General features: G+C 40.9%; 1 protein-coding gene across 4 annotated transcripts in view; it reads right to left on the reverse strand.

Annotated features, from left to right (window-relative positions):
- Positions 1 to 4,261: 4,261 nt before the first annotated feature.
- The window catches only part of ebf2 (EBF transcription factor 2), a 37,166-nt gene continuing 14,077 nt past the window's right edge, over positions 4,262 to 27,350 (reverse strand). For 2 of the 4 annotated variants that reach the window (XM_007572098.2, XM_007572099.2), the window contains exons 7-16: positions 12,421 to 12,502; positions 7,600 to 7,741; positions 6,692 to 6,822; positions 6,349 to 6,475; positions 6,177 to 6,265; positions 6,005 to 6,070; positions 5,091 to 5,265; positions 4,827 to 5,009; positions 4,568 to 4,738; positions 4,262 to 4,399 (exon numbers count right to left, since the gene is read on the reverse strand). In XM_007572098.2, coding sequence (XP_007572160.1) covers positions 4,368 to 4,399; positions 4,568 to 4,738; positions 4,827 to 5,009; positions 5,091 to 5,265; positions 6,005 to 6,070; positions 6,177 to 6,265; positions 6,349 to 6,475; positions 6,692 to 6,822; positions 7,600 to 7,741; positions 12,421 to 12,502 — 1,198 coding nt within the window. In that variant the 3' untranslated portion in view covers positions 4,262 to 4,367. Of the gene's footprint in view, positions 4,739 to 4,826; positions 5,010 to 5,090; positions 5,266 to 6,004; positions 6,071 to 6,176; positions 6,266 to 6,348; positions 6,476 to 6,691; positions 6,823 to 7,599; positions 7,742 to 12,420; positions 12,503 to 27,350 lie in introns of all 4 variants that reach the window. The other 2 variants (XM_016681774.1, XM_007572097.2) reach the window with 1 other exon arrangement.

The raw sequence follows: 27,350 nt of genomic DNA on the forward strand, positions 1-27,350 counted from the left end.
TTTTCTGTCTGACCCCAATCACAAACCCAGGAACTCGGGGCATGGAGGCATCTTACAGAGACGTCACTCTGCGTTCACTGAACACACTCCTGTGGACCGGACAAAAGCAGCAGGCTGACAGATGAGGTTTCTGTCTGGGGATCTCTGTGTTGCTTTACTGTGTGTGTATTAGTGCATATGTGGTGCTCATGCATTTGTATACATAAATGTTTTAGTGTGTGCACCTATTTGTGAATGCGTGTGTGTGCGTGTGTGTGTGTTTTTGGTTTGGGGGTTCGGTCTCTGGGGGCAGCTCTGTGTCTCCTCCATCTGCCACCCCACTCTAGTGACACCCAAGGGAATGGCAGAGAGAGGGGTGGGGAATTCATTTTGGAAAGAAAAAAAAAAAAGAATCAGGGTCCATCGCTCTAATGGGCAACAATGCTGGTTTCACTGATGGGCCAAAGGCAAAGGACACTGGCTGGGTGTTTGGAAGCCAATCTACCAATCTATTTGACAAAACAGTAGGCCACCCCCGTCAAGATCTACCCCAGGCTGCCTAATAAGGCACGCACACCCCTGATTATGCCTCAAATGAGAAAGGGGCTCACTGTATTTTGCACACATGCACACAGACGTCACACCCACCCGGGGCTAATGTCAGCCTAATGCATGGCCATGCTGTGGCCAGAGGGCTAATTGGGTATATAAACACAAACACATCCCTTGAGAGGGCAGAAAGGGAAGGGTGTGCTTTCTGCTTCCTCTATAGCAAGAAACACGGCGCGTGAAGTTAAACAAGAAACTCATCATATCTTAGCTGTCCCGGTAATGAAGGATGACACGGCACGGCTTTCGTCTACCCAACAGCTGGATGGCGGTGATGTGGACGTGTGATGTGGAATGACTCGGTGGCAGGTGGCATCTCATGCTGTCTTTATCCAAACTGTGATCAGGGAAAAACGGTAAACGGCGCCACAGCGCTCACAATCAAAGCGTCACGTGGAAGAGGAGCATATGGCTCCTGCACCGCTGGGCAGAAGGAGCACTCAGCAAGATGAATGCTGAGGTACTGGCAACGGAGCTGACTTTAACTTGTCAAATTAATAACATATCAAAGGGAAGAAGGGGAGATGAGGAGGAAGACATGGCGGGCGAGTGGTTGAGGGGTTAAATGGCGGGCAGTGTCTGGTGTTTGAAGTCCACACGTCCCCTCATTGTCGCTGCAAAAACGCCACGGCACACGCAGACTTGCCACCAATGGGTGCTTACCCTACCCCCCTCACTGCTTTGAGGGTTGTGTTAATGAAACAGTTGCTGTTTCCTGGCATAACATTAATTACCCGATCAAAATAGAGTGGGTAATTAACTGCCCTTCTTTAGCAGTGCTAATTACATTAACAGAGAAGGACCATTGCAAGAGAGGATAAGAGGCAAGAGGAAGAAAGACGGGATGAAGCAGCACCAAACAAAGACTGAAGAAAGCAAGGCAGCGGTGAGCCTCTGTGTGTGAGTGTTTTTTTTTGTTTTTTTTCTTTAACAGAGAGAGGAAGAGGCCGCGTTGGAAGGAGACTCATGTGGTTCTCACTCCGGCCCCCAGAGGCTTGGTCCTCAGAGAGAAGCAGGCTTATTGGAGAGGAGAGAGATGGTTGGGGGAGGAGGGGGGGAGGAAAGAAGGGAGGAAGGAGGATGTTGTTTATCTTGACATGCTCTACTCAGTCTTTAACGCTCGCATCACAATTAAGATGCTGCGGCTCATCAGCTATGTATACAAAACAGTGTAACAAGCTGCACGAGCACACAGGTGATGGGCACAGTCAAAAATAGATCAGGCACAACCTTGAGATGTGGAGGCTTGCAGGAAAAGCTTCACGTTCAGGACACCACAGCGTAACATAATGAAGAAATATGTATAACCACTTCAACTCACCTCAGTTCATTTTTACTTTTACTTGTTTTATTTGGAGCACAAAATATAATTACACCTTAGAATTTACAAATCACGTTTGCACCATTGTTTTTGTATCACTTCAAAAAAAAACATGGCTTAAAAAACATTGAAATAAATTGCTAACATTTTTTTTTTAATAAATAAAATTACTGAACTCTAAAAACAAATTTGCTTACGTCAGCTACCCTTTGCGTTCTATGTGTGCACGTCCTGAGAATGAGTTTTGTGTTGTGATGAATAATGCCATGCCTTTAAAAGTATTCATACGGCTTGAATTTTGTGTCATTTTCCAACGTTACAACCTCAAATCATTTTTGGTGGAATTTTTATGCAACAGACCAACACAAAGTAGCACAAAATTGCGGAGTGTAGAAAATGATTTTGATGTTTTCACATGCAACTTCAATGTGCATCTTAAAAGTGCTGCAACCTGATCTTTTTTTTTTTTTAGAAGACATCCAGGACCAAACAGAAAGACCAAGAAACTCAACAGACAATCAGGGATAAGGCTCTAGAAAACCTTAATAAAGGATTGGGTCATAAAACAATATATCAATGCTCTAACATCTTACAAAGCAAAGTTTAAACTTCATCTGGAAGTAAAAAGAGCATAGCACAACTTCAGACCTATCAAGACATGTCAACCCACCTACAACTACAGCCTGGAAAAGGAAACCATTAATCAGAAAACCAGCCAAGAAGCCTGTGCTGGAAGAACATCAGAGACCCTTTGTGAAGGTGTGAGAATCTGTTGCAAATCTGGCTCTTATGGACAAGAAGAAAGTAAAAGCAACTCATTTTTACAGTTTGTCATAACTTCATGTGGAGAGTCAAAGAAGTTACTCTGATAAGGTTAGGTCAAACTTTGCTCTTTTTGATCAACAAAAACTATGTCTAATAGAAAACTAACACAGCAAATCACCCTGAAAATACCATCTTCACTGTGAAACTGGGAGTGGCAGCATCATGTGGTTTTTACAGGCAGATGGATGTGAAGGTGAATTGAGCTAAATAAGAGACAAAACCAGAAGAAAAAACAGTCAGACTGCAAACATGCCCCAGATTATTTGGTAAATGCCCTTCACCCTTATTATACTTTCATTTGTAAAAACTGCAGAAAATCAAAAGCAACGTAATTGTTTTTTTTCGCTACTTTGTAATGGTCTATGCTCTTAAATCCCAATTAAGTACAGTTTTGTGCTGCAACCTGACAAAATGTGGAAAAAAACTCAACAGGTATGAATACCTTTACAAGGAACTGTCGCTGTAAGAAGATGATAATAAATGACCACCTAATACACCTTCTTCCTTTTGTTCGAGCTGTTGTGCTTTTGCTTCCTATACTGCATAGTGACTAAACATTGGAAATGAAAATTCACAAACTATTCAGGGTGAAAAAGTACCAGAGCATTGGTGTAACAAAGCATGCACTTTAAGTGGAAATAAAAAGGATACGGCTAACTAATATTTCCTTTTACACAAGGACAATAACCTTTAACTGCGGGCAAAACACATATAATTGCTTTTGCAAGAACCTGAAAAGTAGGGAAGTTTAATTAAAAAACAAAAAACAAAACTCCACTAAAAAAATCCATTACAGAGTGTCATTTATCAAAGTAATTGGCAATTGGAGAGCTCGCTTAATTTCATCAACAGTTGGAAAGAGAACCAGTTTATAAAAACACGTTTATATTATTCCCTAAACTAACTTTAATAAGTTAAATTGCTTGTTCTTAAATAAATCAATATATGAATTCATTTTAGTAATAACCCATGAGACAAAGATTTCTCCCTTGAAAAAAAACAATCAAAACAAAATATAAGGGTTCTACTTTTCTGGAATGTAAGTTGTCTTTAAAAGTCTACTACAAAACAACCTCTCTCTAGCTCACAGACAGTATATGCACATGCCATTTAGGGTGTCTATACACACACAAAGTAAGCACCCCACATTTGAGAGCTGCGGCTTCTTATCTGAGCTGTCCGGCATCCGTTGACGCGCAGCGATCCGGCAGTGCATCCTGTAAGTCTTTTGCAGGCTTTGCAAAAACTAGATGCTGTATGTGGCGGTGGATCAGAGATTCGGACAGATCCTTTCAGAAGCGTCAGGCGAAATTAAACGGAGGTTTCCTGTCAGACACACATACAGCAGTAAACTGTCCAGTCTTGCTGTTTGCAGCTGAGGCTGATGTGTTATCCTGTGCATCTGGAGAAGATTGCTGGTCTTTGGACATTTTCATACCCCACCCGTTCTGCTGACTGGTCACAAAAAAGGGGGCTGAGAGACAGTGGTTGGAATCAGGGAGGAAAAGTTACGCTCACTAGTGATCAGTTTTTTTTTTTGTTTTGTTTTTTTTCGGTCTCCCTGCTCAGTGCCAACAAAGAAGGGGAGGTAAGTGAAGCAGTGGTCTGGGGCAGATTGGGGGCAGGTGCTTTGCTACATCGGGGGAACAACCAGGCCCGTCATCGCTGGAGAGAAAAAAATATACAAAATCTATGATTCTAAATCAGTCAGGCGTTTCATTACTGTACATCACCCAAGTCGTGTTGAGTCATAGCTTTTGAGTTGGTTAGTATAGGGTTAGACTGCATTGGTGAGTTCAGACAGCGGGGTCAGATAGTGAGTTGGATGACTACCTCTGAAGCTGTTCCCCCCTGAGGCAGGACAGGCAGGGGAAGGAGAACCTTGGGGCCTGAGGACGGGAGCAAAAGCACTCTTCTGTTTAGCAGCAGAAGGGAAAGAGGAGAAAGGCAAGAGAGATGACGAGGAGCTGGAGCTTCCTGGTATTGTGGGGCTCGCTGGCATTACTGAGGAACAGAGAGAAACAAACGGTGTTAAGCATTTAACCGAGTCAGAATCAGTGTTGTGAGTTCCAGGCAGGCAGTAAGGTCTTACTGTAGGGAGAGCTGGTGGGTGAGGCGCTGCTGAATCCAGGAGATCCAGGAACTCCCAGACTTGTCATGGGAACTGTCCCGTAGCCTCCAGTCATCCCGCCGCTGCCTCCGTAGCTCGACTGCTGGGGAGTGGAGGCTGAGGGGTAACCCCTCGGAGACAAACTGCTGGAGTTACGGATATAACCTGGAGGAAACATCAGAGTAGGGTCATAAGCTTCACTGGCCAGAAAGACAGAAGAAAAGATTGGCTGCTCAGTTTGTTAACCTTGGCTGCTCTGTCCTGGATCTCCAATGCTAACCCCCAGCTGGGATGGATAGGAGCCCAGGCCCATGACGCTCCCATGGGCTGGTGAGCTGGGCAGCGCCTGCAGCTGGCTGTGAGGACGGGGAACGCTGTAGAGCGCCTCGGCAATGTCAGCTGCGCGTTTCAGCAGCATGTCCTGCAGCAAGTCGAACAAAGTGACAAACAAACAGGTCAGTTTCAGGAAATATGAAGACAATTGGCTGATATGTGCTGGTGCTGCTATTTCTGGTAGTAAACAGGAGTGAACTAATTAATCTGTGACACTGAGAATCTTTAAGTGACACTCTGTCAACCCATCAAGCTTTACGGGTCTGGACTAAAGAAACAGTTATAACTGTTTAATACAAGGTTAACACGAGGTAATGTTAAATGGACCATGAACTCATGTGGATCACTGTCGCACACAGCCAGCAAAAAGCAAAAAAAAAATCATCATGCATGTGGATAATGTTTGATAAATGGTTATTAATTCCTCCATGCCAATATATCTTGTTAACCTAATTAAAGCTAATATTGTTGTTTCCCATGTTGCATCCCTTGCTTGTCAGTTAATGCTAATAATATCTCCAATCCTCTTTCATTTATGTGCAAAAGTTGAGCTCACGATCGCTTACCAAAAATTTAATTTGTGGACTTTAACAAATTCTGCAATTTATTGCCACAATTGAAAGGGCAAAATCAGGGAGGATACAATAGACCGGGATCTTCTCAGGTAAGGAAAGATTACAACAATACAATGGAAAAAAATGTTCAAGAGGTTTGTTAATATTTATAATTCAAGGGCAATTTTTAAAGTATTTTATGTTCTATATTAGCAAAGCCCTATTTGATGACCATCAATTTTGAATGTAGGAAACAGTTTTGTTTCTAAGTACCTGATTACTGTGAGGATTTCCATAAAGGGCCTCAACAAGATCTGCTGCTCTTTTTAGAAGAATCTCCTGTAAAAAAAAAAAATAAATATGAAATTTAATTGACAACTCCAGGACAAAAGCATAATAATCATAACTCATTTAAAAATAAGTGTAGGTAACTCTTTTGTCTCACCTTGGCTAGCTTCTCTGGATCACCTGGATGCCGGGGAATTACTTTCTGAAGTCGCTGAAAACCGTAGTCTATAGTTGGCTCATTAAGGGCTAAAAAAAAAAATCATTAGATTGTCAAGCTTTAGAAACAATTATTTAAATCTTTGGATCTAACTTTAAGGAAAATGGTTCACCTGTGTAGATGAAGCGTCCAGGCGCTCCCTTGCAGAACTGCTTCGATTTATACGACAGGGTGACCTCCACGACCCCAGGGATGTGTCGAGGAGGCGTCTGCACACGAATGGCGTGCGGAGTGATCAGCTGAGGAGAAAGCACACAAAAGGTGTCACCAAAAAAACAAAAAAAAAAACCGCCTCCCCACGTCTTGTAAATATTTAGGCTAACTCATTACTGTGGGAATATTCAATTGTTAAGACTGCTCATAAATCACCCAAATAATGAGACAAGCCATATGCTGCGCATTTCATTTCACAATGTGCAGCATCATTAGCGGGATGTTTCGAAGACAACTCTTACCTCACTCCACACTAGCATGCTTCCAAACACCACCTGCAGCCCGTCGAAGAAGTTCTCCCCGATGACTATGACCATGGCCCCGCCGGTGGTCCAGCCTTCGCTGGGGCTGATGGCTTTGATGCAGGGGGTGGCTGAGACGGGAGAGAAAAGCTTCATTAACACGATCTGCAGTGGCAATCAATAAAAGTAAAGAAATGAGGGTAAAAGTGTTAGGCATACTTTACATGTATGCGCCCTCCAGCGGTATTCATTAATTGTTCGTATTTTATCATGTTTTTTTATGTGATAGAGCAAAATAAAAAGGAGACGTGGTTTTTATTTCATGCTGCAGGAAGCATTCCCACATCATGATGCTGCCACTGTCATCTTTCACTGTGGGGATGTGAGATGTACATTAATGACTGTCTTGGACCATTACATAAAACCCAAATTAAATACATTGATTTGTGATTGTATTGTGACAAAATGTGAAAAAGTTCAGTTTATGGACACTTTTACAACTTTTTGCACTGTGTGGACTGAGTGAAAAAGGTTTGAAGGTTAAAATCAAAACATAAATTTATGTTATCTTAGGCTAGAACAGCTGCTTGAAAAGAGATTGTGTGACTTAAAGTCATGCATCATGCACAGACATCCTCATTTAAAAGTTGGGTTAAGCACAGGACAAATGTCCGGATAGAGTTGGAAAAATGATCTGCAGAAATGAAAGATTACTAGTGTAAGTTTTAGGCTTGTTTTAATAAATCTTGTAAATTAACTCTTCTTTGCCTCTCAAATATGTGAAACTCTTTGATTCAGATAAAATACGTAGTGTGTTTAATGTGACAAATGATGAAAAAGCGTATAAATACTTTTACGAAACTCTGACTATAAGCAGGTTAATTAAACCTCTTATCTTATTGTCCTACCATATTCCATGGTATTCTCCACAGACTCTCCCGGCTCCAGTCGGCGAGCTCGCCGGCCGTGTTTTGAGTTGTTGTGGACGAACATGTTGTCCGACACGGCCAGGACATGTCCATCTACACTCACTGTGCTGGACAAGACCACCTGAGCGAGAGGACAAAGGGGGCCAAGAGGAAGACGCATGAGCGTAGATGAAGCATTTAAACTGCAGGCTAAGAGTCAAAATATCAAGTTACAAGTGTGAAAATCCCAGGGCAACAATTAGTTTTTCTGTACAGGTGACGGTCATATTTCTTAATGGATGATCTGACGTCTCAGGGATTTCCACAACACATCTGCATTCTGGGGCTCTCACACCCCTTCACTCCTCCACTGGGTCACCATATGGCCTCTCCCTCTGGCTCTGGACTAACTTTTTGATTCATACAGCACGCAGCAGGCTCACGTTGTCTCCTCTTAATCCTTCAATGACAACAAACATATGAACCGAATCTCCTATTTCAGCTGGTTGTTGGAGCAGTGGATGATATATGGCACCCATAATGTGATTTTCTGCCTACTGCCTGTCCCCACTTACATTTGCACCCCATAGGTGGCACTTTATACACTTAACAAGGGGATAGTCCCAAGTTTTTGCCTTCATTATTTACAATATTTCTATGCTCCAGGACATTATGACATATATTTTTAAATGACATGTATAATAAACCTTTATCTGCCTTTAAAAGACACACATAATGAAAGTTTTGCAGGTGAAGGAGCAAAGCAAAAGAGAGGGGAAAAAGACATATGTTCCATAGGCGGTGGAAGGGGAAGGAAAATAACTGTAAATTATCGATCAAGCAGTGAACTCCTGCCCAGCCCTGATCACCTTTTAACCCAGAGGCCCAGAGTTTGGAGCGCTCGTGTACTCATAACTTCTCAGCATGTGTCACACCACAGGAGTTAAAGCAAACACGGTGGGAGACGAGGACGGAGAGGGGCGGGGGCAGCCGGACACAAGGCTTTGCCGGGCAAAGGAGAATGCCAGAGAGAGGCCGCTGGTGCTGAAAGACGGCAGAGGAAGTGAGCTCGAGGAGTCCCTTGTGACCACTTCCTGGGTCACGGAGCATGACCTTCCCCATCTGGAGCCAATCACTCAATTCTTGACAACTTCCTGAAACACCTCAACCTATTTCCTGCACCCAGGCGCCCCCACAGCCATGTCTCCCACATATATAACTCTTTGGTTTGTCTTTCCATCTCTCTGACTCCTTATTGATTTCTAACTTTCACCTTTAACTTCTTTCTCCAGTTTGACTTCCACTGGAAAACTTTCCCAGAGATTTGCCGTGTGACAACTTTAGCAACTCGCAGCTACTTTAAATGGCTTTAAGACCCAGAAACCAAATGTTCTCTTTCATATCAAAAAGAAAATCAGTCTCATAGCTTGTCAATAAAGTTAATTTATCTAAAAATGAGTTCTTACCTTTTCCAAGGAGTTAAAAAATGTAGGAGAAACATTCCTATTTTTTCCTGATCTATCAGCATTGAAAGACAAATAAACATGAACAATTGGAGAAAAATGTCATGCCTGGTATTCCAATGATTTTAATAAATGGACCAAACTAAAAGAGATACTCTGATTCAGAGTCCTGGTAGTTAACGTCATTGTTCTGTGGTCTGGTTTCTTCTGGTCGTGACTTTAAGAGTGTCTTTTTACTTTGGGTTCAGAACCGGAGGATGCCCTTGAATAAATGAATAATGCTGAGCATGCTGAAGGCATTTATACCAAAAAAAATGGAGACTTTACTTGCAGAAAAGTGAACAGTGTGATCAGGTATGATAAACTGATTTAGCCCAGCTACTTGCTGGAATGGGAGTAACAAAGTTTCTCTTTTGAACATGATGGAGGTAGCAGCAGCCAATCAGGTGCACAGTTTTAGACAACATGAGAGCTATGTCATTAGACCCAAGTAGCTAAAAGCTGTTTAAGGTTGGTAGATTAGAGTTCTTCCTATTCCTGGAGACTTCTGCAGATATGAGACACTTTTTATCATAAGTAAACAAACTGCCTGCCAAGGTTCCTATTGTGCATTCAAAGAAATAGGATGTTAACCTGCACTTGTTTTGTCTCATCAAAGAGTTTAATGCAGCTGCAAGAGACTTTCATATAAACCAGTGTTTCTCAAACTTTTTTGGGCCAACGCCCCCCAGCCCTTATCCAGGTCCCTCACCGCCCCCCACCAAAAAATTTGCAGGCTACTTTGCACTGACCATTATTTTATCATTAATATTACTGTCACTATTGTAGGTGTTTTGATTTTTATGCTTGTTTCTGTATTTATCATCAAAAATAATTTCCCAGAACAAAAAAGCCATGGGAATAGAAATTATTTTCACAGGCGTCTACGAAAAATGCAATGAACATTCAACTTAAAATCGGTAGGCCTAACAGCAGCCAATCGGAGTGGAAAAAATATTCTTGTTCTGTGCCATTTTCTAGTTGTTAAATATTCCACAAAATGATCAGATAAAAGATGAACAACATGCCAGTTTAAACTTTGAACTATTTGCAAAACGACTGAGCTCTGCAACATTAAAACATGGATAGAACTGTAACTACATTAATCATAGCTCTTCTCTTCAGTGTTTCTGTTTCTGGTGGTGCAACTCTGTGCTGCCTTCAAGAGAATGGGACATCAGAGTAACATCCATAAAGCTTCACCCACATGGCATTTATTGTGCAAACCAGAGCTTTCAGTGGAAAAACAAAAGTTCCAGGTCCTTTAATGCCATAGAAATGTAAGACAGAAACATTGATTATATATTTATATAGACCTCTCTATTGATTTATAGATTAATAGTTTTACTGGACAGAAATTAAAAAGAACAAATCTGGTTCTTAATCAAATCTAATTAAAAACATAAATAAGTGATAAGTTATTTACTATTATGATCTGTAAGATATATTTATTCTCAGTACTAGATGTGGTCTCAACAAACCCATGACATTTCAACAATATTATTTTACTTTTTATCTGGAAATAGTGTCTGTTTATTCTTGCCATACACTCCTCTGTATTAATTATTGATCGAAAGGTCTTGCCATACCAGTTTATTCCTCTGTATTTACTTTAGTTTCTTAGTTTATTCTTGCATTTTGTTATTCATTCATTTCCATTTAGTTTCCTTTGATTAGTATTATCCTCTCTTGGTTTATTGCTATGTCCACTTTAGTTTCTTTTCTGTTGCTAGATTTATTTTATCATTTATTGACCATCAGTAATCTTCACTCATCACCTGCTGCGCCGCCTAATCATCATGTTTCACATCATGTGTTGATTTTTCACTGTCCAGCGTCGGATTCTCTGTTTTTATGCCATAATTCACATCTAGTTCGTCGCTCCGTTATGCTTCTCCTGTTTCAGAGTTTTGCGCAATGTGCGCGTTTTTTTTTTTTAAGCCCCTATGGTGCAAGGCGGTCGGGAAACGTATCGATGGGGAAAAGGCAGACTGACATAAACCTTTTAAAACAACGGAAACAATTTCGGTATTCTGATTATTGAAATTAAAAATGCTGTGTTGTTCTATCACCCCCGTTTCATACCGGACCTTACAGCACCGATGTTATCGCTATAAAATGAACGCTCTCTGTCGTGGTGTCACATTGGAGGGATTTCTTTATTTAAATGGGTTCATTTTTCAGAGGGGTACAAAGTGAGGTGATTTTAGCTACCAGTAGCAGGAGAAGCTAACAGAAGCTAACAAACACTGAATAGAAGAAGAGCTGCCATGTATATTGTTGCAGCCAAGCATGGTTTAATGTTACACAATACAGTTTTACCAAGTTGCTCAAAGTCTAAACTGGCATTGTTGTGCATTTAAGGTGTAAAGTTTACCTTCGACCAAACGCCCCCCAAAGGCATCCCAGCGCCCCGCTGTTGTAAAAATGTCCGCCAGCGCCCCCTGCCGTACTCTGAACGCCCCCTGGGGGGCGGTACCGACCACGTTGATAACCGCTAATATAAACAGTAATGTGAAACAAGAGTTTAGAATATTAGAAAAAAAGACGATATTTTGAGAAAAACAGATTTTTTATTCTGGCTAAACTAAGGGCATTTTCACACTTTGGTGATCCGAGGTTCAACTAGGCAGGAAATGCTGAAAGATTCACTTCATTTGGCTCGGTTCTCTTTCACGCTGCACTTATTGAAAGCAGACTGGACAACCTCACACAGTCACAGCATCAGGCCATTCGGGGCAATGTCACAAGCAGCAGGCAAGGAAATTAACCATCAGCAAAACTACAGATGTACAGAAAAAATAAAAACCACCATGTGAAACGTGCTGCTGATGTTCCACAGACACCAAATGTGTAAGTGAGGGCGTTTCTTCTTCTCGTTGGTTTAGCTTACTGGATAGTTTGATTGCATTTCCACAGTAAAAGAGCAGCACCAGAGGTCATTCAGAGGTAAACAGAGAAAAAAGGCGAGTTTTCACACCTGCCCAAGGTGAAGCAAACTATCTGAGAAAAGCAACCGGTCATTCTATTTGATCACATAAGCTCTGCTCGGAAAACATGTAAGGGTCTAGTTTGTCTCCATCATACAATTCAGCTGTCCAGCTGGAGACTTTGTGGAGAGGAGAAGCCTAAATTAAAAGTGTTTTAGTACTGCAGTTTTCATAGAAATAGACTGAATGGGAGAGTAGAGTGTCTTATAACAGAAGAGTATAAAGATGCTCTTTTATCACAGCGACTATATCCTTCATCCTCCGGTATTCCCACTTTTTTATGTCCACACACAAGCGCACACTCACACACGTGAGCATCTTTTATGTACCTGGAATCTCCTCATATCCCTCGGGTTGCCTGCTGTCTTCAGGCAGTTCTGGTTGCATTTCAGGAAAAACTTCAAGAAAAACCTGCAAAGGTAAACAAAAGAGCACATATTACTTTTTTTTAACATCAGCAACAAAGAAACTCCATGACAGTTTCCAGTATGCAATTATTCCCCCCTTTTCCACATACCAAAAGTCAAAGAAGGCTTTTTTTTTTTTTTCCTCACAGCCAGGTCCTGTGTGATTGCATGTATGTACATGTGATTACAGTTCTGACATAAATCCCAGCTGTTTAGTTTAGTTTTAAAGTCAATGTTGTTACACTTTAAATCAAGTAATGAGATCTGGAAGCACAAGGCGAGTGAAAAGTGCTGCTGCGTTTCAAAGTAAACCAGAGACAATGATGTATGCCAGCGGACTCAGGGGACTGTGGTATCCCACAATGCCATATTTGAACCCCACATGGGAGCGCAGAGGGAAACGAAGAAGAGACAGCCACAGAGAAAATTAAATGAGGAAGTGGCAGGACGTAGGCAGGGAAGGAGGCATGTGCAGGTGCTCGCATGGACATGATTTTTTATTTTATTTTTTTCAAGTATATGTGTCTCATCACGTATGTAACTTCAATCCAACGCACCGTGGAGCTGAAGACAGGGGGGGAGGGAGTGGAGTGCTGATAGCCTGAGCTACACCAGAGAAAACCTGAAAGAAAGGTGGAATAAATAGAAGAGAGGGAGACTACTGAGAGAGACTCCAAATCCCAGGTGTACACGGTTCGGAAACATAGCCAGCTGCCATGGCAACGCAGCTCTGCCGCAATCCCAAAGTCCCCATGCTAAGAGGCAAAGATGGGAAAGAGGAGGAAGAAACTGGAGCGCATTCCATCACAGAAATACGCCGAATTTCTGTGATGGAAATACGACGAAAAGACGAATAGAGAATATAGAAATAAACAGAGGAAGGGGATATGAAGTGATGGGAGGGGAGGATGAGGTTAAGGAGATCTATTCAGATGTTTTGCAAGGGCAGAAAAAAAGATTGAATACAAAAAAAACATCTGAGCTGTGTGGTGACCCCGCTACAACAAAAATTCAGATCTTTAACTGAGTGTCCACTCCATTTACAAAAAAATGTCAGTCAAAACCTTAATCACGATGTGACTAAAACATAGTTGTGTGAAACTTGGCTCGTTTGTTGAGTTTACTTTCGTAAGTTGTGGTTAAAAGTGGGTGCTAAATTACTCTCCTATTTATACTCTTAGTAAGGAAGGAAGGAGTTATTTGTAGAAATGTTCAAATCAGGTCCCAGGTTCTAACCAAGGCTTCCTGACAAAACTCCTGCTACCTGTTGATGGTCGACCATCTGGGATTCCTGCAGCTGCAACTCCAGCTAGCAGTTTTGCCATGAAATTCATAGTCAATCCTTTAAAATCACAGTCTATTTTTGTGTGCTTGCAAAACTGCATGATAGGTCATGCACAGCATTTTGTTGATCCAACATCTCTTAGTTTTCCCGAACTCCTGAGTGTTTCTCGTCACTCAGGACTACATTGAAATTCATAGTCAAACACAGACCAGTGCACTTCCTGGTCCGTCTGTTCAGCGTGTCCTGATTGGCATGCTGGGACACTAAGAGAAAATGTCTGTGCAATTAAGTCTTTTAAAGGTTCTGACATTTAAAACACATTGTTACATTTTAGAAAAGAAGAACAACTTTTTTCTCCATTGTTTTGTCTGCAAAACGTAACTGAAAAAGCACTGAAATATGTTAAGTCCCAATAAGCAATAAGTCCCTTTAAAGCATGCATTTCTGCAAACTGCTCTGCATGAAAACTCTGCCAAGAGGAGGATAATTGGAGAGAAGTGAGTTCATTGAAGTCTCTAATTGTCTGATATATCTTTCGAAACAAATGATAGAACTTTATACTTTTTAAGAGACAGATTGTCAGGACGTTGCAGAGGGTTTGTTAACCAGGTTAACTGCTGCGTTTGGATCAGCTTATAGAGGCTGAGCTGCTCTGGCTGGAATAAGATATCAAACGATGTAAAGACATGAACTGGAGACACTGCAATGTCCACAACATCACTGATGAGTGAGGGAAGTTACACAATCACAGTAATAATGCAGACTAAATAATGCTGATGGATATTAGTGTATAATCTCATTGCATGTGCATTGCTATTTGACGGGGTTATTTGTTTTTAAGTGAATCAGGAAGATTTAAAAAAAAAATCATCGTGATCTGGACATTATGCTACTCTGTGTCAATAAGAAAATAGTTGCTGAATCTTACAAGATACATAAAAGTTGGTTATTTTAAAAATAATGAAAATATCATTAACAAATGAAAAATAAAACTGAATTTTCCTCAACATGCAGTTCGCTTTTCCTCAATAAACCCAGATGCAATGTTTCCTGATAAAAAAAATACTTGGTCTGCTTTGAAATTGAAGACAGTGAGGATTTTATCTGCTCTGCTTTGAGAGGTGGAAATTAAAGAAGCAGTGAAAACCAAGTTCCAGAATTAAAAAGAAAACAGCCTGAGTGAAGTTGGTGAATTTCACAGCCTTCAATAAACATGCTATCAAAACATCCCTATTAAAAAGCAATGCAAAATGTTTGATGGCTGTAATTTAATATAAATATAGTTAATATAACGTAAAAATGGTCATAAACGTATTTAATCTCTTAAAAGCACTGATCTTTTTTCTTTTTTTTCCAGGGTCACTGCTCATTGAAGAGCAGTCTGACTTATATTATTATTCCTTTACATGTAACTTCTTACCTCAGTTTTATGTTTATTTATCCATTAACAGATTTCAGATGTAAACATCACACAGCACTGTGCTGTATGTATGCATATTTCTACACTAAATTGCATTAAATAATAATTTCATCGATATTTTAATCAAAATAAATAAAACATTTTTTAGCTCTATTATTCAACATTTTTCTTACATTTCTGATGTCTTGACCTCCTAACAGTTTCACTCAGTGTCATTTGTTGTGTCCGAATGTTTTGAGTGTAACCCTGAAGGAAAAAAGTCAGAGTTTTATATATGTATGAACTATGTTTTGTGTCAAATCTCATTAATATTCCCTAGGTGTCACTGTGTCTGATCAGCCAGCTCCGCTTTTGAAGCAGCAGCAGAAACAATCAGATCACCGATGCACCGTAAATCTGACTCTCCTAAAAAGTATCTTCCTGTACTTATTTTAAAGTAATTGTTTTCTACTTTCTTCCAGCATCGCAGAGCGTTTCACTCCAGTGAAGCACTTGTTAAATCACTGTCGCTGTTTCCACTAAGCAAACAATAACAGTGAGGAGAAAAATGCCACAGAAGGAGGCAGCGTTTTTTTGGCTTACGTGGGTTGGTTTGATCCCACCCACACTGTGTTCTTTGCAAACATAATTCATCTTAATGTGGAGCGGCTGTGTGGAGAGGAAATTCATATTGGCCCCACAGCCCTGAATCCTCCCATCGAATACTAATCTCTCCCTCATTCTCTCAGCTTTTACTGATCATTCCTCCATCGCTTGCTCCAGTTTCCTCCCTTGTGAACAGGACCTGGCTTGAAACTAGTTCTCAGCTCCAACTTGTCTCCAGTATTACTGGAGTTGAGTTATGCGCTCAGAGGACGATCAGTATTGTTGTTGGCAGAGAGTGATTACAATTTATCTGTCAGAGCTCGGACCTTCCACCTCGGAGCCGCGGTAGATCTCAGTTCGGAGCGAAAATGTGAAAGGGCCCATCTGTGCCTCTCACACATCACACTGAGATTTCACTTCTAATAGATCATCAATGTTGTGGACGTCCTCACGGTTTAAAAATCTTACAGAGAAGTTATGAGGTGCTTTACTCCAACTCAAGTTGAGCACATCTTTGAAAATCTAGCAGTATCAAATTGCAAAAATATTCACAACACTTGAAGAGCTTAGATTTTATTTCGTGTTGCAACAACAAACTTTGATCAGCGTCTCATGTTTTGAGACGCACAAGCACAAAATAGTCCATAATGCGAAGTGGGAGGGTTGCTTAATGAAAAAATCTGAAAACGTGTGTCATGTCGTGTTTGTTTTCTTGGTTCTCTCAAATTAAGTGTTTAGGGTATGAGTCCGCCAGATTTGTACAGCTCAAGATGGAAAACTTCAGCCACATCAGAGGGAAGCATTTCTGAGAATCGGTCTTCAAGTGTTGCCACAGATTGGTAAGTAATTTAACGGGCATGAGGTCACCAGTCAGAGACAAACAGGGCAAACAACCACACACATTCACTTCCAAGGAGAATTTAGAGAGACAAGTTAACCCAAGAGTCATGTCTCTGGACTGTGGGGAGAAGCCAGATGCGCAGGAAGAACATGCAAACTCCACACATTTAGACCCCAGGCTGGGACCCGAACCCAGGACCTTCTTGCTAGAAGGCAACAGTGCTACTAACTAATCTGGGGCCTTCATAGAGCAGCTATATTTGATTAAATCACACCCAGCTGCGTATGATAAGGTAATTGTATCTATATAGCATATTTTCAGAAACAAGACAGTTCAGGGCGTTAGACTTTTTTTTCTGATTAGATGACATCTTATGGGAAGAAGTTGCAAAGGATTTTATTTTGGGGCGTCAAAATGATGATCCAATCTCATATAAGTGTAATATGATGGATGGATGGACGGAATGAGGTTTAAGAAGATTAAATGCATTTGATATATACACAGAAAATGACGAGGCTTGGTAGCGCCAGCCTTTTTGCACACAGTGTAACAATCGGTCGTCACACATTTAACTGGATAACATAACAGTGTTTCACTGAACTGATGACCGAGGGCCAAGAAAACCACAACCCTAATTCAGCGACTGTCTACATCTATTTCTGGCTTTATGCACTTTCTGAGGGTTCTTGACCTTATTTGTTGACTTCTTCTCATCATTCCTTGTTTATATGACACCAGATGCCTTGCACACACTGGCATGCAGAAAAACACACACTGACACACACACGCACACACTCTTTAATACACTGACACACCCACCTTTGCACCCCTCAAACTCCCCTACCCAAAAACCCATTGAGTCAACTTTTCACCCCCCTCAGTTCGGACGCACACAGCTGCAAATGCTGAAATTAAAGCGAGACATTGACGCATATATTAGCATGCATTAGCCGCTTCCCTCTGCCCACTTAACATGCAAATCTCCCAGCCCCGTCGCCTCGCACCTTCTGCCACACATTCATTTGCTGAATTATAATTAGACTAATCTTGCATAATTAATAAGAAGTTGAGGACCCTCTGTTTTTTATTACCCCCCCCCCTTCTATTGTGGTTGCAGAAGTTTAATATTGCTGTTGTTTGTTTTGTTTTGGTGGCGTAACACACCCACACAGCACAGTGTACGACACACTGCAAAGATTTGGAGGTAATCCTTGTGTCACAGGGAAATTAGCAAAGAACGGCCGATTTCAAAGAACTCCTCGTGCAAGTGTGTTTGTTTTTAATCTGGTGATGTTGTACATTTACATCTTGTTCTGCTCAGTAATGCAGGTTATTCTCTGCTAATAACACTTTCAAGTGAGTAACACTTGAGTGTGCAAATAGTGAAAGTGCAAATAAGACTAGTTAGAAAAGAGCGTCAGCATTTCTGTTGAATGTTTATAAAGAGAGTGTTACGTTTTAAACATCATGATTTAAAGCACATCATCAAGAATATGTCTTGAAAAACAATAAGATGGTTTGAATGTAAAAACTTCCTTAACTGTTACTGCAGATGCTTGACAGCAGTTGTTGGTGCCTCTGGTGGCACAACCAGTTATTTACTTTCCCCATAGGGCAAGGCTGGCATGAGCTGCTTTTTCTTTCATACATGCAGCCATCATTTGCACTATTTGTTTTGTATTTACTCAAATGATCCTTTCCTGATGTTAAAATTTGTTTAAAAACCTAAAATATTTACGTTTGACCAAAAAAAAAAAGGGGTGCGGGGGGGGGGGAGAGTCATGACACAAAATATGTTTTCAGGATGCAACATGTTAGATAACTTCAACAGCTTCCTAAATACTGAATTCTTATTTACAAGCCAAACCATTTTAAATACACACTTTCCCAAGATGAAGAAACTTCATCTTGGGAAGATGAAGTTTTCTTCACATCACGTTATCCACATCAGGATAACGTGATGTGGATGTTTCAATTTAAAAAAAAAAAAAAAAAAAAAAACATTTTTAGGCCAGTTTCAGAGGCAGAAGTCTTTAAAGGTTCACAGGTATGTTTAAATGTGGATCCCTCCTCTCCCCCCAATAAATAAATAAATAAATAAATAAATAAATAAATAAATAAAAAACAGCAGTCAAAAATTTTAGAAGTTGCAAAGAATAAACAATGTATGCCAAATAACACATTTTATGACATTTTAAAAGCTTGATTTAAATCTTTGGATTTTGCTGCAGGCTAAAATTAGAGCTGAACTCAAACATTCAGCTAAGAAAACTGTGACAAACAATCTAGTACAAAAGTGAAATCATTTCAGATTCACTGATGGCATTACCTCACAGACATGAACATCTTCAGCTATTTAAGCTGCTAAAATCTGGGTCCTTCTTCAAGAACCTCACATTAAAAATAATGCTTTTAAAGCAAGAAACACAAAAAGTAACAAATCTCTGCATCATTTTGCACCAGACGTGGGTGAAATTTTGTTTCCAGAGATCTTTACAGACTTCAGTTAAGGCAGTCAAGGGGCAACGCATTAAACTGGAAAACATATTTTTCCAGGAAGCGATGATGAAGGAGACTTGTTGCGCTTTTTCTTCTCCTTTTGTTTTGCTGAAGTTTGAAATATGGCTTACACAGTCGGTTAAAAACCTAAATATAACAATAATCAAACTTACTGTCCGCTAATGGACTTCTCTGATAAAATATTTAGCTGTCAGCTCGAGGTTAAAAGAGCTTTTAGAGCAATTTTTCTTCTCCTTTTGTGGCATTCGTTCTGAGTTAAATTCTGCCAGCACAAACACCGATCTTAGTAACTCAGCACAAAAACTCAGAGGCCCTTATTATTTTAAAATATGTCTCATTTAAACTAAGTTTCCTGTCAAGATTATTCAATATAATCCCTCATTTGTTTGCTTGCTATTTATTATTCTCATTCATACATCCCTGTTTCTGGCCAAACAGACCAAATGTTTTACAGCGAGACCTGAGCTTCCCGTCTGCTGCAAATAACTTTACCAAAACAAGTTCAAAGAGCAAATGTCAAATCGTGACGCAGAGAACAAATAAAAATAGGCAGATTTTATAGTTTTGTTCTTTGGAGTGGATGCTCTGTTCCTCATTTCTGCGTCCATTATAGCATCTGTTACACATCAGTGGCGCTTTCTGCTTTACACGTGGCCTTAATCATCTGGTGAGCACCTAGCTTGACATAAACTTTCATAGGATTTCATCAGCACTAATCACTGTCGACATAAACTGCCTTCTCAAATTGTCATAAAACACATCAGCCTCTCAGCTCCTCGGGAATCCAGCTTTAGTGGCAGCAGGAACTGACAAAGGGTTTCAAGTTAGCTGGATGCACATTTACGTAAACATTTTCTAAAGTTTGATAAAGTGTAAATTCGGTGATTTGGCGAAAGGACGAGGGTGAAAAGGATAATGGCACTAAAAATAACTTGATTCGCAAATATCTGTCTGTTTAGCCCTTCAGATGCAGGGTGGTGAGAAAACAAAGTGAGTGCACACACATCCAAAAAAAGAAAGATTAAGAAGAGAAGAGGCGGAGACGGAGGAAGAGAGGAAGATTGTTGATGTCCTATATGCAGGGCCATCACTCATCAGAAATCCCCTCCATCACCCCCACCCTGAAAAAACAAAACAGTGTCCTGACATGGCGGTGGAGGGGAGCTGCAGGGAGGAAAATTAGGAAACCAGATGTGAAGCATTAAAACATACTGACATGCTGAGGGCCTTCCTCTGCCACACTCACACACTAAGAGCACTAACTCATACAGCAGCCCGACATGCATGTGTCACACAAAGGCTGTGCGAACCACACACACACGCATATACACACACACACACACGCCTTCACGGGTTCAACGACAAAAAAAAAAAAATGGTCCAAGTCAGGCGACCATGTGTGTACAATCAGTCATGCAAAATTACATTAGCAAAAATAATGCCTCCGACATGAATCTCTCAGAGATATCTGGACAGAAATAGGAGATGACTTTTGATCAAAAGTGCATCTGAGGAGCCAAAAACATGCTGTAACACGCCGCTAAACGCTAAGACTTGGATAAACCCGTATTTAATTCCAAGACATCGGGCTACAGATGGGTCATCATGCATCGCTGTATGGATATGCATCCAATTAGTACACGCACCCCAGCTGAGGATCAACTTTGGGTGATTTGTTTTCTTCCATGAGGAGATTTGTGTTTGGAGGGGTGCTTGTGTCTGTGTGTGTTGGTAATAAGGGGGATATAGGGGGTGGTGGTAGGTAATAAATACCCCTGGACCAGGGTCCGCTGGCAGACTGGAAGCTAGACTGGTCATCAGGGTTAACACCCGGGGCACATGACCTCTGACACTGCTAATGGGGCACAGAAAACCCTCCACGAACTGATACCTCCTCTGTCGCATACCACCACAGGACCTTTCACACCGGTCCCTCCAGACGCCTCCCCTCCTCCTCCAAAAACATACACGGAAATCTGTGGCTTCAGCTTCACTCGGCAGCAAACATCACTGCAAACATCCATTAGTTTTCCCCTTCATTCTCCATCATGTCTTTACGCGGAGACAGATATCTATAAAAGAGTCAGATAAGTCTAAATTCAGTGTCTTTTAGGAAAGTTTTTTTTTTTTTTTTACTTTTTGCTCTCTCAACTTATAAAGATATCCCCATCCCATGCATTTATGTTCTACACTCCTGAATCAAAACTTTGCAGAACCACATTTTGTTGAACAGCAAAGTCTTTTATCAATTTAACGATAAAACATGATCCGTACTTTTCGCAAAACAGCGCAAGCTCAGTCAGATCGGGTGGAGAGCATCTTACAATAAGTTATTGATCGGATTCAAAACTGGACTTTGACTAGGCCATCCAAACACATGAATATGAATATAACTTGATCTAAAGCCGTCTACTTTAGGACTCGTATGTTTTGTGTTGTTTTTCTGCCGGAAGGTGAATCACTGTCCCAGTCACAAGATTTTTGCAGATATTTCCAGGACCTCCCTGAATTTCACTCCCTCCATCTTTCCTTCAACTCTGACAGGCTTCTTTGTCCCCACAGCATTATACTGGCACCACCGTATCCCACTGTAAGATACAGTGGGATACGTATCCCACTGTGTTTCACACTGGACATTGTGAAAAAATGGTACAGTGTCCAGTGCCATTTTTTCCTCCACAAAGCATTTTACATGAAGCCATTAGAGTTTAAATCTTACCTCATCTCAACATCAAATCGCAATTAAATACCTGGATTTGTGTTGTAAAATAATCAATGAGACGATGATCCACGCAGCGTCACTCAGATGGTGTGCATTTTGCCTGCGCCTCTCTCCCAGGCTCACCCCTGCAACCTCAGTCCAGACCCAGCCCGATACTAAAATGGAGAACTGTGACAAAGCCAAACATTTTTAAACGCGAGCGCTGATTTATAGAGCTCAGTACTGCCGTAAAACTTTCAGGCATACCACCACGAAAAATTGACTGTGGCACGGTGAAGCTGGGAGGAATAAAGTGGGCTGATGGGAAGGGAATACCAGAGACACTCCAACATCGCAGCTGGGTTTCTCCTGGGTCCAAAAGCAGTTTTACCCGGCAACCTCTCACCTGATTCTAAATGTGCATTTTAACAATTTTAAATGAATTAATGTCTCAGTCTCCCGAGCAAAGCCAAAAGCGGAGATTGCATACAAAGCTCGGCCACATGGGACTGTGTTTGTGCTGCCAAATAGATGGATATGGAGGGATATTCGGAGTCTGGAGAACATGAATTCACAACCAGGACGGGGAATAGACGTCCCATCAGTGGCCTGACCTCTCCCAGCATGCTCGGTGTGCCCTGGGGGATGAAGATTCAAAATATATTCTCACAACTGTCAGATGGAGATGCACGGTAACGCCAACAAATGTGCGTAGGGTCGCCTGCAACACAGCAAACACTAATGTTACCTTTTTAATACCCTTTCAGTCAATCTGCCGCTAATCAGGCTCACCGATAACATGTGTGCATCAAACCCTGACCCGAACCTCTCTCTGAGAAGAACAATGAATCTAGGATGGATGGCACAGAGAGAGAGAGAGAAGAGAGAAGAGGGAAGCAAAAACAGAAGGAGAAGAGATGTCTTCTTAATTAGCCAGTAATGATAAGATCTGACAAACAACATCTGTTTCCAGAAAGAGGGAGGAGGAGGAGGAGGAGGAGGGCTGACGGAGGGAGAGTGAGGGAAATGTTTGAGAGGGAGAAGGTGCGAGAGCGAGAGAGTCGGCTAAGAAACCTGTGAAGCCTAGACAACAGGGACCTGCTTGTAAGAAAGTAAATGGGGAGTGGAGGGGATGTGTACGAGGGAGGGAACGCTTTGTAGCGTGACACAATGGAAGAACGGTGGATGAGAAGTATAACAGAAGTGGGAGAAAGACAGACAGGGGAGCGAAATCTGACAGGGTTGAAGGAGTCCAAGAGCCCGGACGCGAATGACAGACAGAGAGAGGAAAACAGATCAAAACTGAGAGAAAACCAACAACACCGAGAGAAGCAGGGGAGACGATGAGCTGGAGGAGAGGAGAAGAAGAAGAAGAAGAACAAGAAGAAGAAGGACATGTGAATAAGGAGAGGAATCATCCAGAGGTCCAGGGTGCTGTAATTTACTCTCCGTGGCTAATACACAGCAAATGTGTCGGAGCCGAGGCCAGAGAGAGGAGAAGGGGAGCTGGGTGGCTGTGGAAGCTGGAGGGAGGGCGAGCAGAATATCTGGGCTCTCAGCAGGCCTGCTGGGAGCCTGTCAGCAGTCACATCACCCCCTGCCCTCAGTCCTGACAGATTCATCAGAGCCCAAACACACTCCGCAACACATTCACACACACATTCAAAAGACTTCAGCAAAATTAGAATATTTCCATCTGTGATTAAATCCAAGTGTCGTCTGGAACTGCACTGCAACGCCGTAATAAGTGCAGTAAAGAAATGCATCTAGATTTATTTTTCTTGTTATGTTACTTAATCGTGTTGGTAAGAAATCCAGAATCTCTCCTGCCAACTTTGTTGTTTGTTGCACAGAAAGCGATGATGCCACCTTTAATTTTAATGTGTTGAGTTCAAATTTCATTCACTTTCAATCTGTGACAACTTTTCTATAAAATTAAAACAGCTGCATGCTAAATGTTTCTGTGACATGACTTCAAAATAGCTAAAAGTTATTAATTGTTTTTGCTTGATGTGATTTCTTAAGCAATATATGTACATATATACACTTCATTTATACTTTATATATACATGTATATTTTTTTATCTTAGTTTGAAAACGCATTCTTCTATTTAAATTTAACTAGCCATTGGTACACCTGAATTATCTGCTCAAGTTGCTCATGAAAATCTGACGCCTTCTTATTTAGCAAAACACCAATTACCAGTCTAAACTGACAATAAGTCGGGCGATTTTAATGTTCCTGAAGCGGTAGTCTAAAGTGTGTTAAAGACGAGCCTCCAAACTTTCCATGTTTTAAAACTAACAAAACAACACAAAAAGGTTGTTGTTGTTGTTTTTATCACCTGCTGCATTTAAAAAATGTGGCTTGTTTCTATATTTCATTTCATTTCATTTTATTTATTTTTTTATTTCACTCATTCGTTGACTTTTCTTTTTTTTTATGAATTTTTCCATAAGCCATCTAAACCAAAAGAGGAATTATTTTATTTATGTTGCAACAGAAATAAAGTACAACACTCTTTGCAAGCGATTTCATGACAAATACAGCCTGAATTTGAACGTTATCACACCAATTACCTTGCAGGTCATCCTTTAGGTTTATGATGTGCACAGCTCTGCTTTATTATTATTATTATTTTAAAACATTTAAGTAGTAGAACAAACATTCACATATATTTAAAAAGCAGATGTGTGGCAATAAGCCAGTGACAATGATGTTAAAGAAGTTGTTTGTTTCAACAGAAATTAAGCCCAATAAAGTGCTTCACGCTCCTTTTAAAGGACAGCTTCTAAAGTTTCTCTGAAAAAAGTTTTTTGTGCAGGAAACACAGCTTCAGCCTGAACATTGTGTCTCATTTTTGCTTTATTTAATTGCCCCCCTGCAGTTGTACCATCTCTGTATGATGAGAGTAGCTTTAATCTGTAATTCTTAAATTATTTAAACCCCAGTACAATCATTAACATGTAAATATCTGTATCTGCTCAGCTGTGGCCCCAAAAGAAAGGCAACTATTACCTGAATTAGACCTTTAATGAAATCTATTTCTGGTAAAACCACAGATGTCTTTGAAAATGCCGTCAGAAACTGATACAAGGAGAGCCGTGGAGAAACCCGACTCCTGAGAAAAACACAGTCTCTCCAGATCCCAGAAAAACAAACAGAAAAACAAAGTGACTGGCAGGCCTGGTCCAGCAGCAGGGGGGCATTGTTAAGTCATCTGTGAAATTTAAGACCTTAAACAGGAATTTGACCGAACCGAGTCACAAACGCGACTGTAGCTCCTCCCTGAGCGGCAGCATCCAGCCAGAAAAAACAGGCCTTGTCCCTAAGTACCACCACTGACTGGCCTCTCACTCCTCACACACCCACAAATATATACACACTAATCACATCCTGATTGCACAAATACAGCATCTGTTTACTAAATAAATTACAAAAACAGAGTATTTTTTAAAGCAAATTACAAAATCTGTTTCTAATTTAATTGAAAGTGCTCACTTTTTTTTTCCTGTCAGTTCCACTTATTCTCTGGAGAAAAGACATTTCTCCTGTCTTTTTTTTTTTTTTTTTTTTGCCCTACAAAAACAAAGTAGAGCCATTCTTTGAGGGGAGGCCAAAGCCACAAGCACTTGCTGGAGAGGAGTAAATCTGACTTGTGATCTGGCAGAACTTTCTGTTCACAATAGAATCAAAGATCTACCCCAACCACATTAGACCACATTTTAGAAAGCAGCGAAACCAAAGGTCCCTGAACTTCCTTTTCCTTCTGTCTAACTCTGAGTGAGGCCCTGGCTGTCTGAAACTGTACCTGTCAGTGATTTTGATATTCCAGACATTCATCTTCTCTCCCTGTCTGTCTTCATGTCATTCTTCTGCTCACGTCGCCCCAAGGGAGGAGCCATCCCCATGCTCCTGTGCCAGCTGCTCAGTGGTCCAGCCTGTGTGCCGCTTCACTGTGTGCATTAGAGCCTCAGGCCCCCTGTCGCCACGCTGCCTGGTCCCCCCCTGCCTGAGGGGCTCACTGACAGGGGGTCTGGAGGGACCGGACAGTAGCGGCCCACCAGGGAGAGACCTGTGACAGTGGACTGAGCGAAGCAGGGGGTCTGACTTTGTCTCTGGGCATGTATGTACGTGTGACTGACGGGCAGATTAACCTCTGCTATTGATGTGTGAATCAATGCAGACAGATTTTTGGGAGCAAAATCATTTAAGCACAAAAAAAAAAAAAAAAAAGTAGTTTCTGATTTAAAATGGACACACAAAAATTTGATCTTAGGAAAATCAAATTCTATTAAATAATTACTTTTTTAATCCAACTGATCCATTTAAAATAAGTATAAACAAAGCATTTTTAATATATTTTATGTTTTTAAGTTCACTTAAGTTTCAAGGAACTTCTCCGCTAAAGTCCAATAAAGGATATTTGTATTTTATATATTTCTTGGGTATCAATATGACATAATGATGCTTATACAAATACATATCCATAAGCCATGAAAGCCATATTATTGCAGTCTACATGCCAACTAGTTATACGTGTTGCCAGGAGAATGCCTTCTCTGTTCTACCATTACAAATGTAAACGCAGAGTTTACATTTGTACTTGACCTGTCAGTCAAATTAGACAAGTTACATTTTAGTAACAAACACTTCCAGTGGGAACAAAAAATGAATGTATAAAAATGCCTCTCACACCCACAACTGAGCATGATAGAGGATCTGGGATGCTGTGGGCCAGTTTTCCTTCCAAACCCTCGGTGGAGTGAACTCTTTGAAACATCTGGAGATTTTAAATGAACATTCGGTGACTTCTGCTAAAAGACTGAAAAATGGAGTTCGACTAGATTATTTCAGCAGGAAAAAAGATCCAGATCTACACAGAAATGCTTCACCAGAAGACAAAACAAATGATTATATCACATTACTTTTCTATCACAAATGTCATGGGGTGGTGAGTTTGTAGTGGTGAGAACGAACGCAAGAGTCCAGGCTATGAAGAAAGTGAATATTTTAATAATGAAAACTCAGGAACAAGGAGACTGGCAGAGAACACGCGGAAACAGAACAAACTGAGACGACGCTCGACGAGGATCCGACAAGGAACACAGACAAGAGGAGGGACTAAATACACGGGGAAGGTAATCACAGGAACTAGAAACAGCTGGGCACAATCAACAGGGGCGACAGGACAACACAGAGACTATCAGGAAACAGAACCAAACACAGAAAAACCTCGAAATAAATGTACAAAGAACTCAAATCACAACAACAATAAAGGGTGGTGATTTGTTTTAATTGTTCTCATCTAAAGGAAAACCTCTGAATGAGAAAATCTCCAAGACCTTGAATATAAGATGATTTGGGACTTTAGACACTGTACTCTATTGTCTGCTGCAACCGTATCCAATGTTACAGAGAAAGACTGAGTAGTACAAAGTATTGACAGGTGTATCAATAAGGTCACTAATAATTTTGCCAACAAAAACATTGATTTTT

Source organism: Poecilia formosa, unplaced genomic scaffold (genome assembly GCF_000485575.1).
Source record: "Poecilia formosa unplaced genomic scaffold, Poecilia_formosa-5.1.2 Scaffold295, whole genome shotgun sequence".
NCBI classification, from domain to species: Eukaryota; Metazoa; Chordata; class Actinopteri; order Cyprinodontiformes; family Poeciliidae; genus Poecilia; species Poecilia formosa.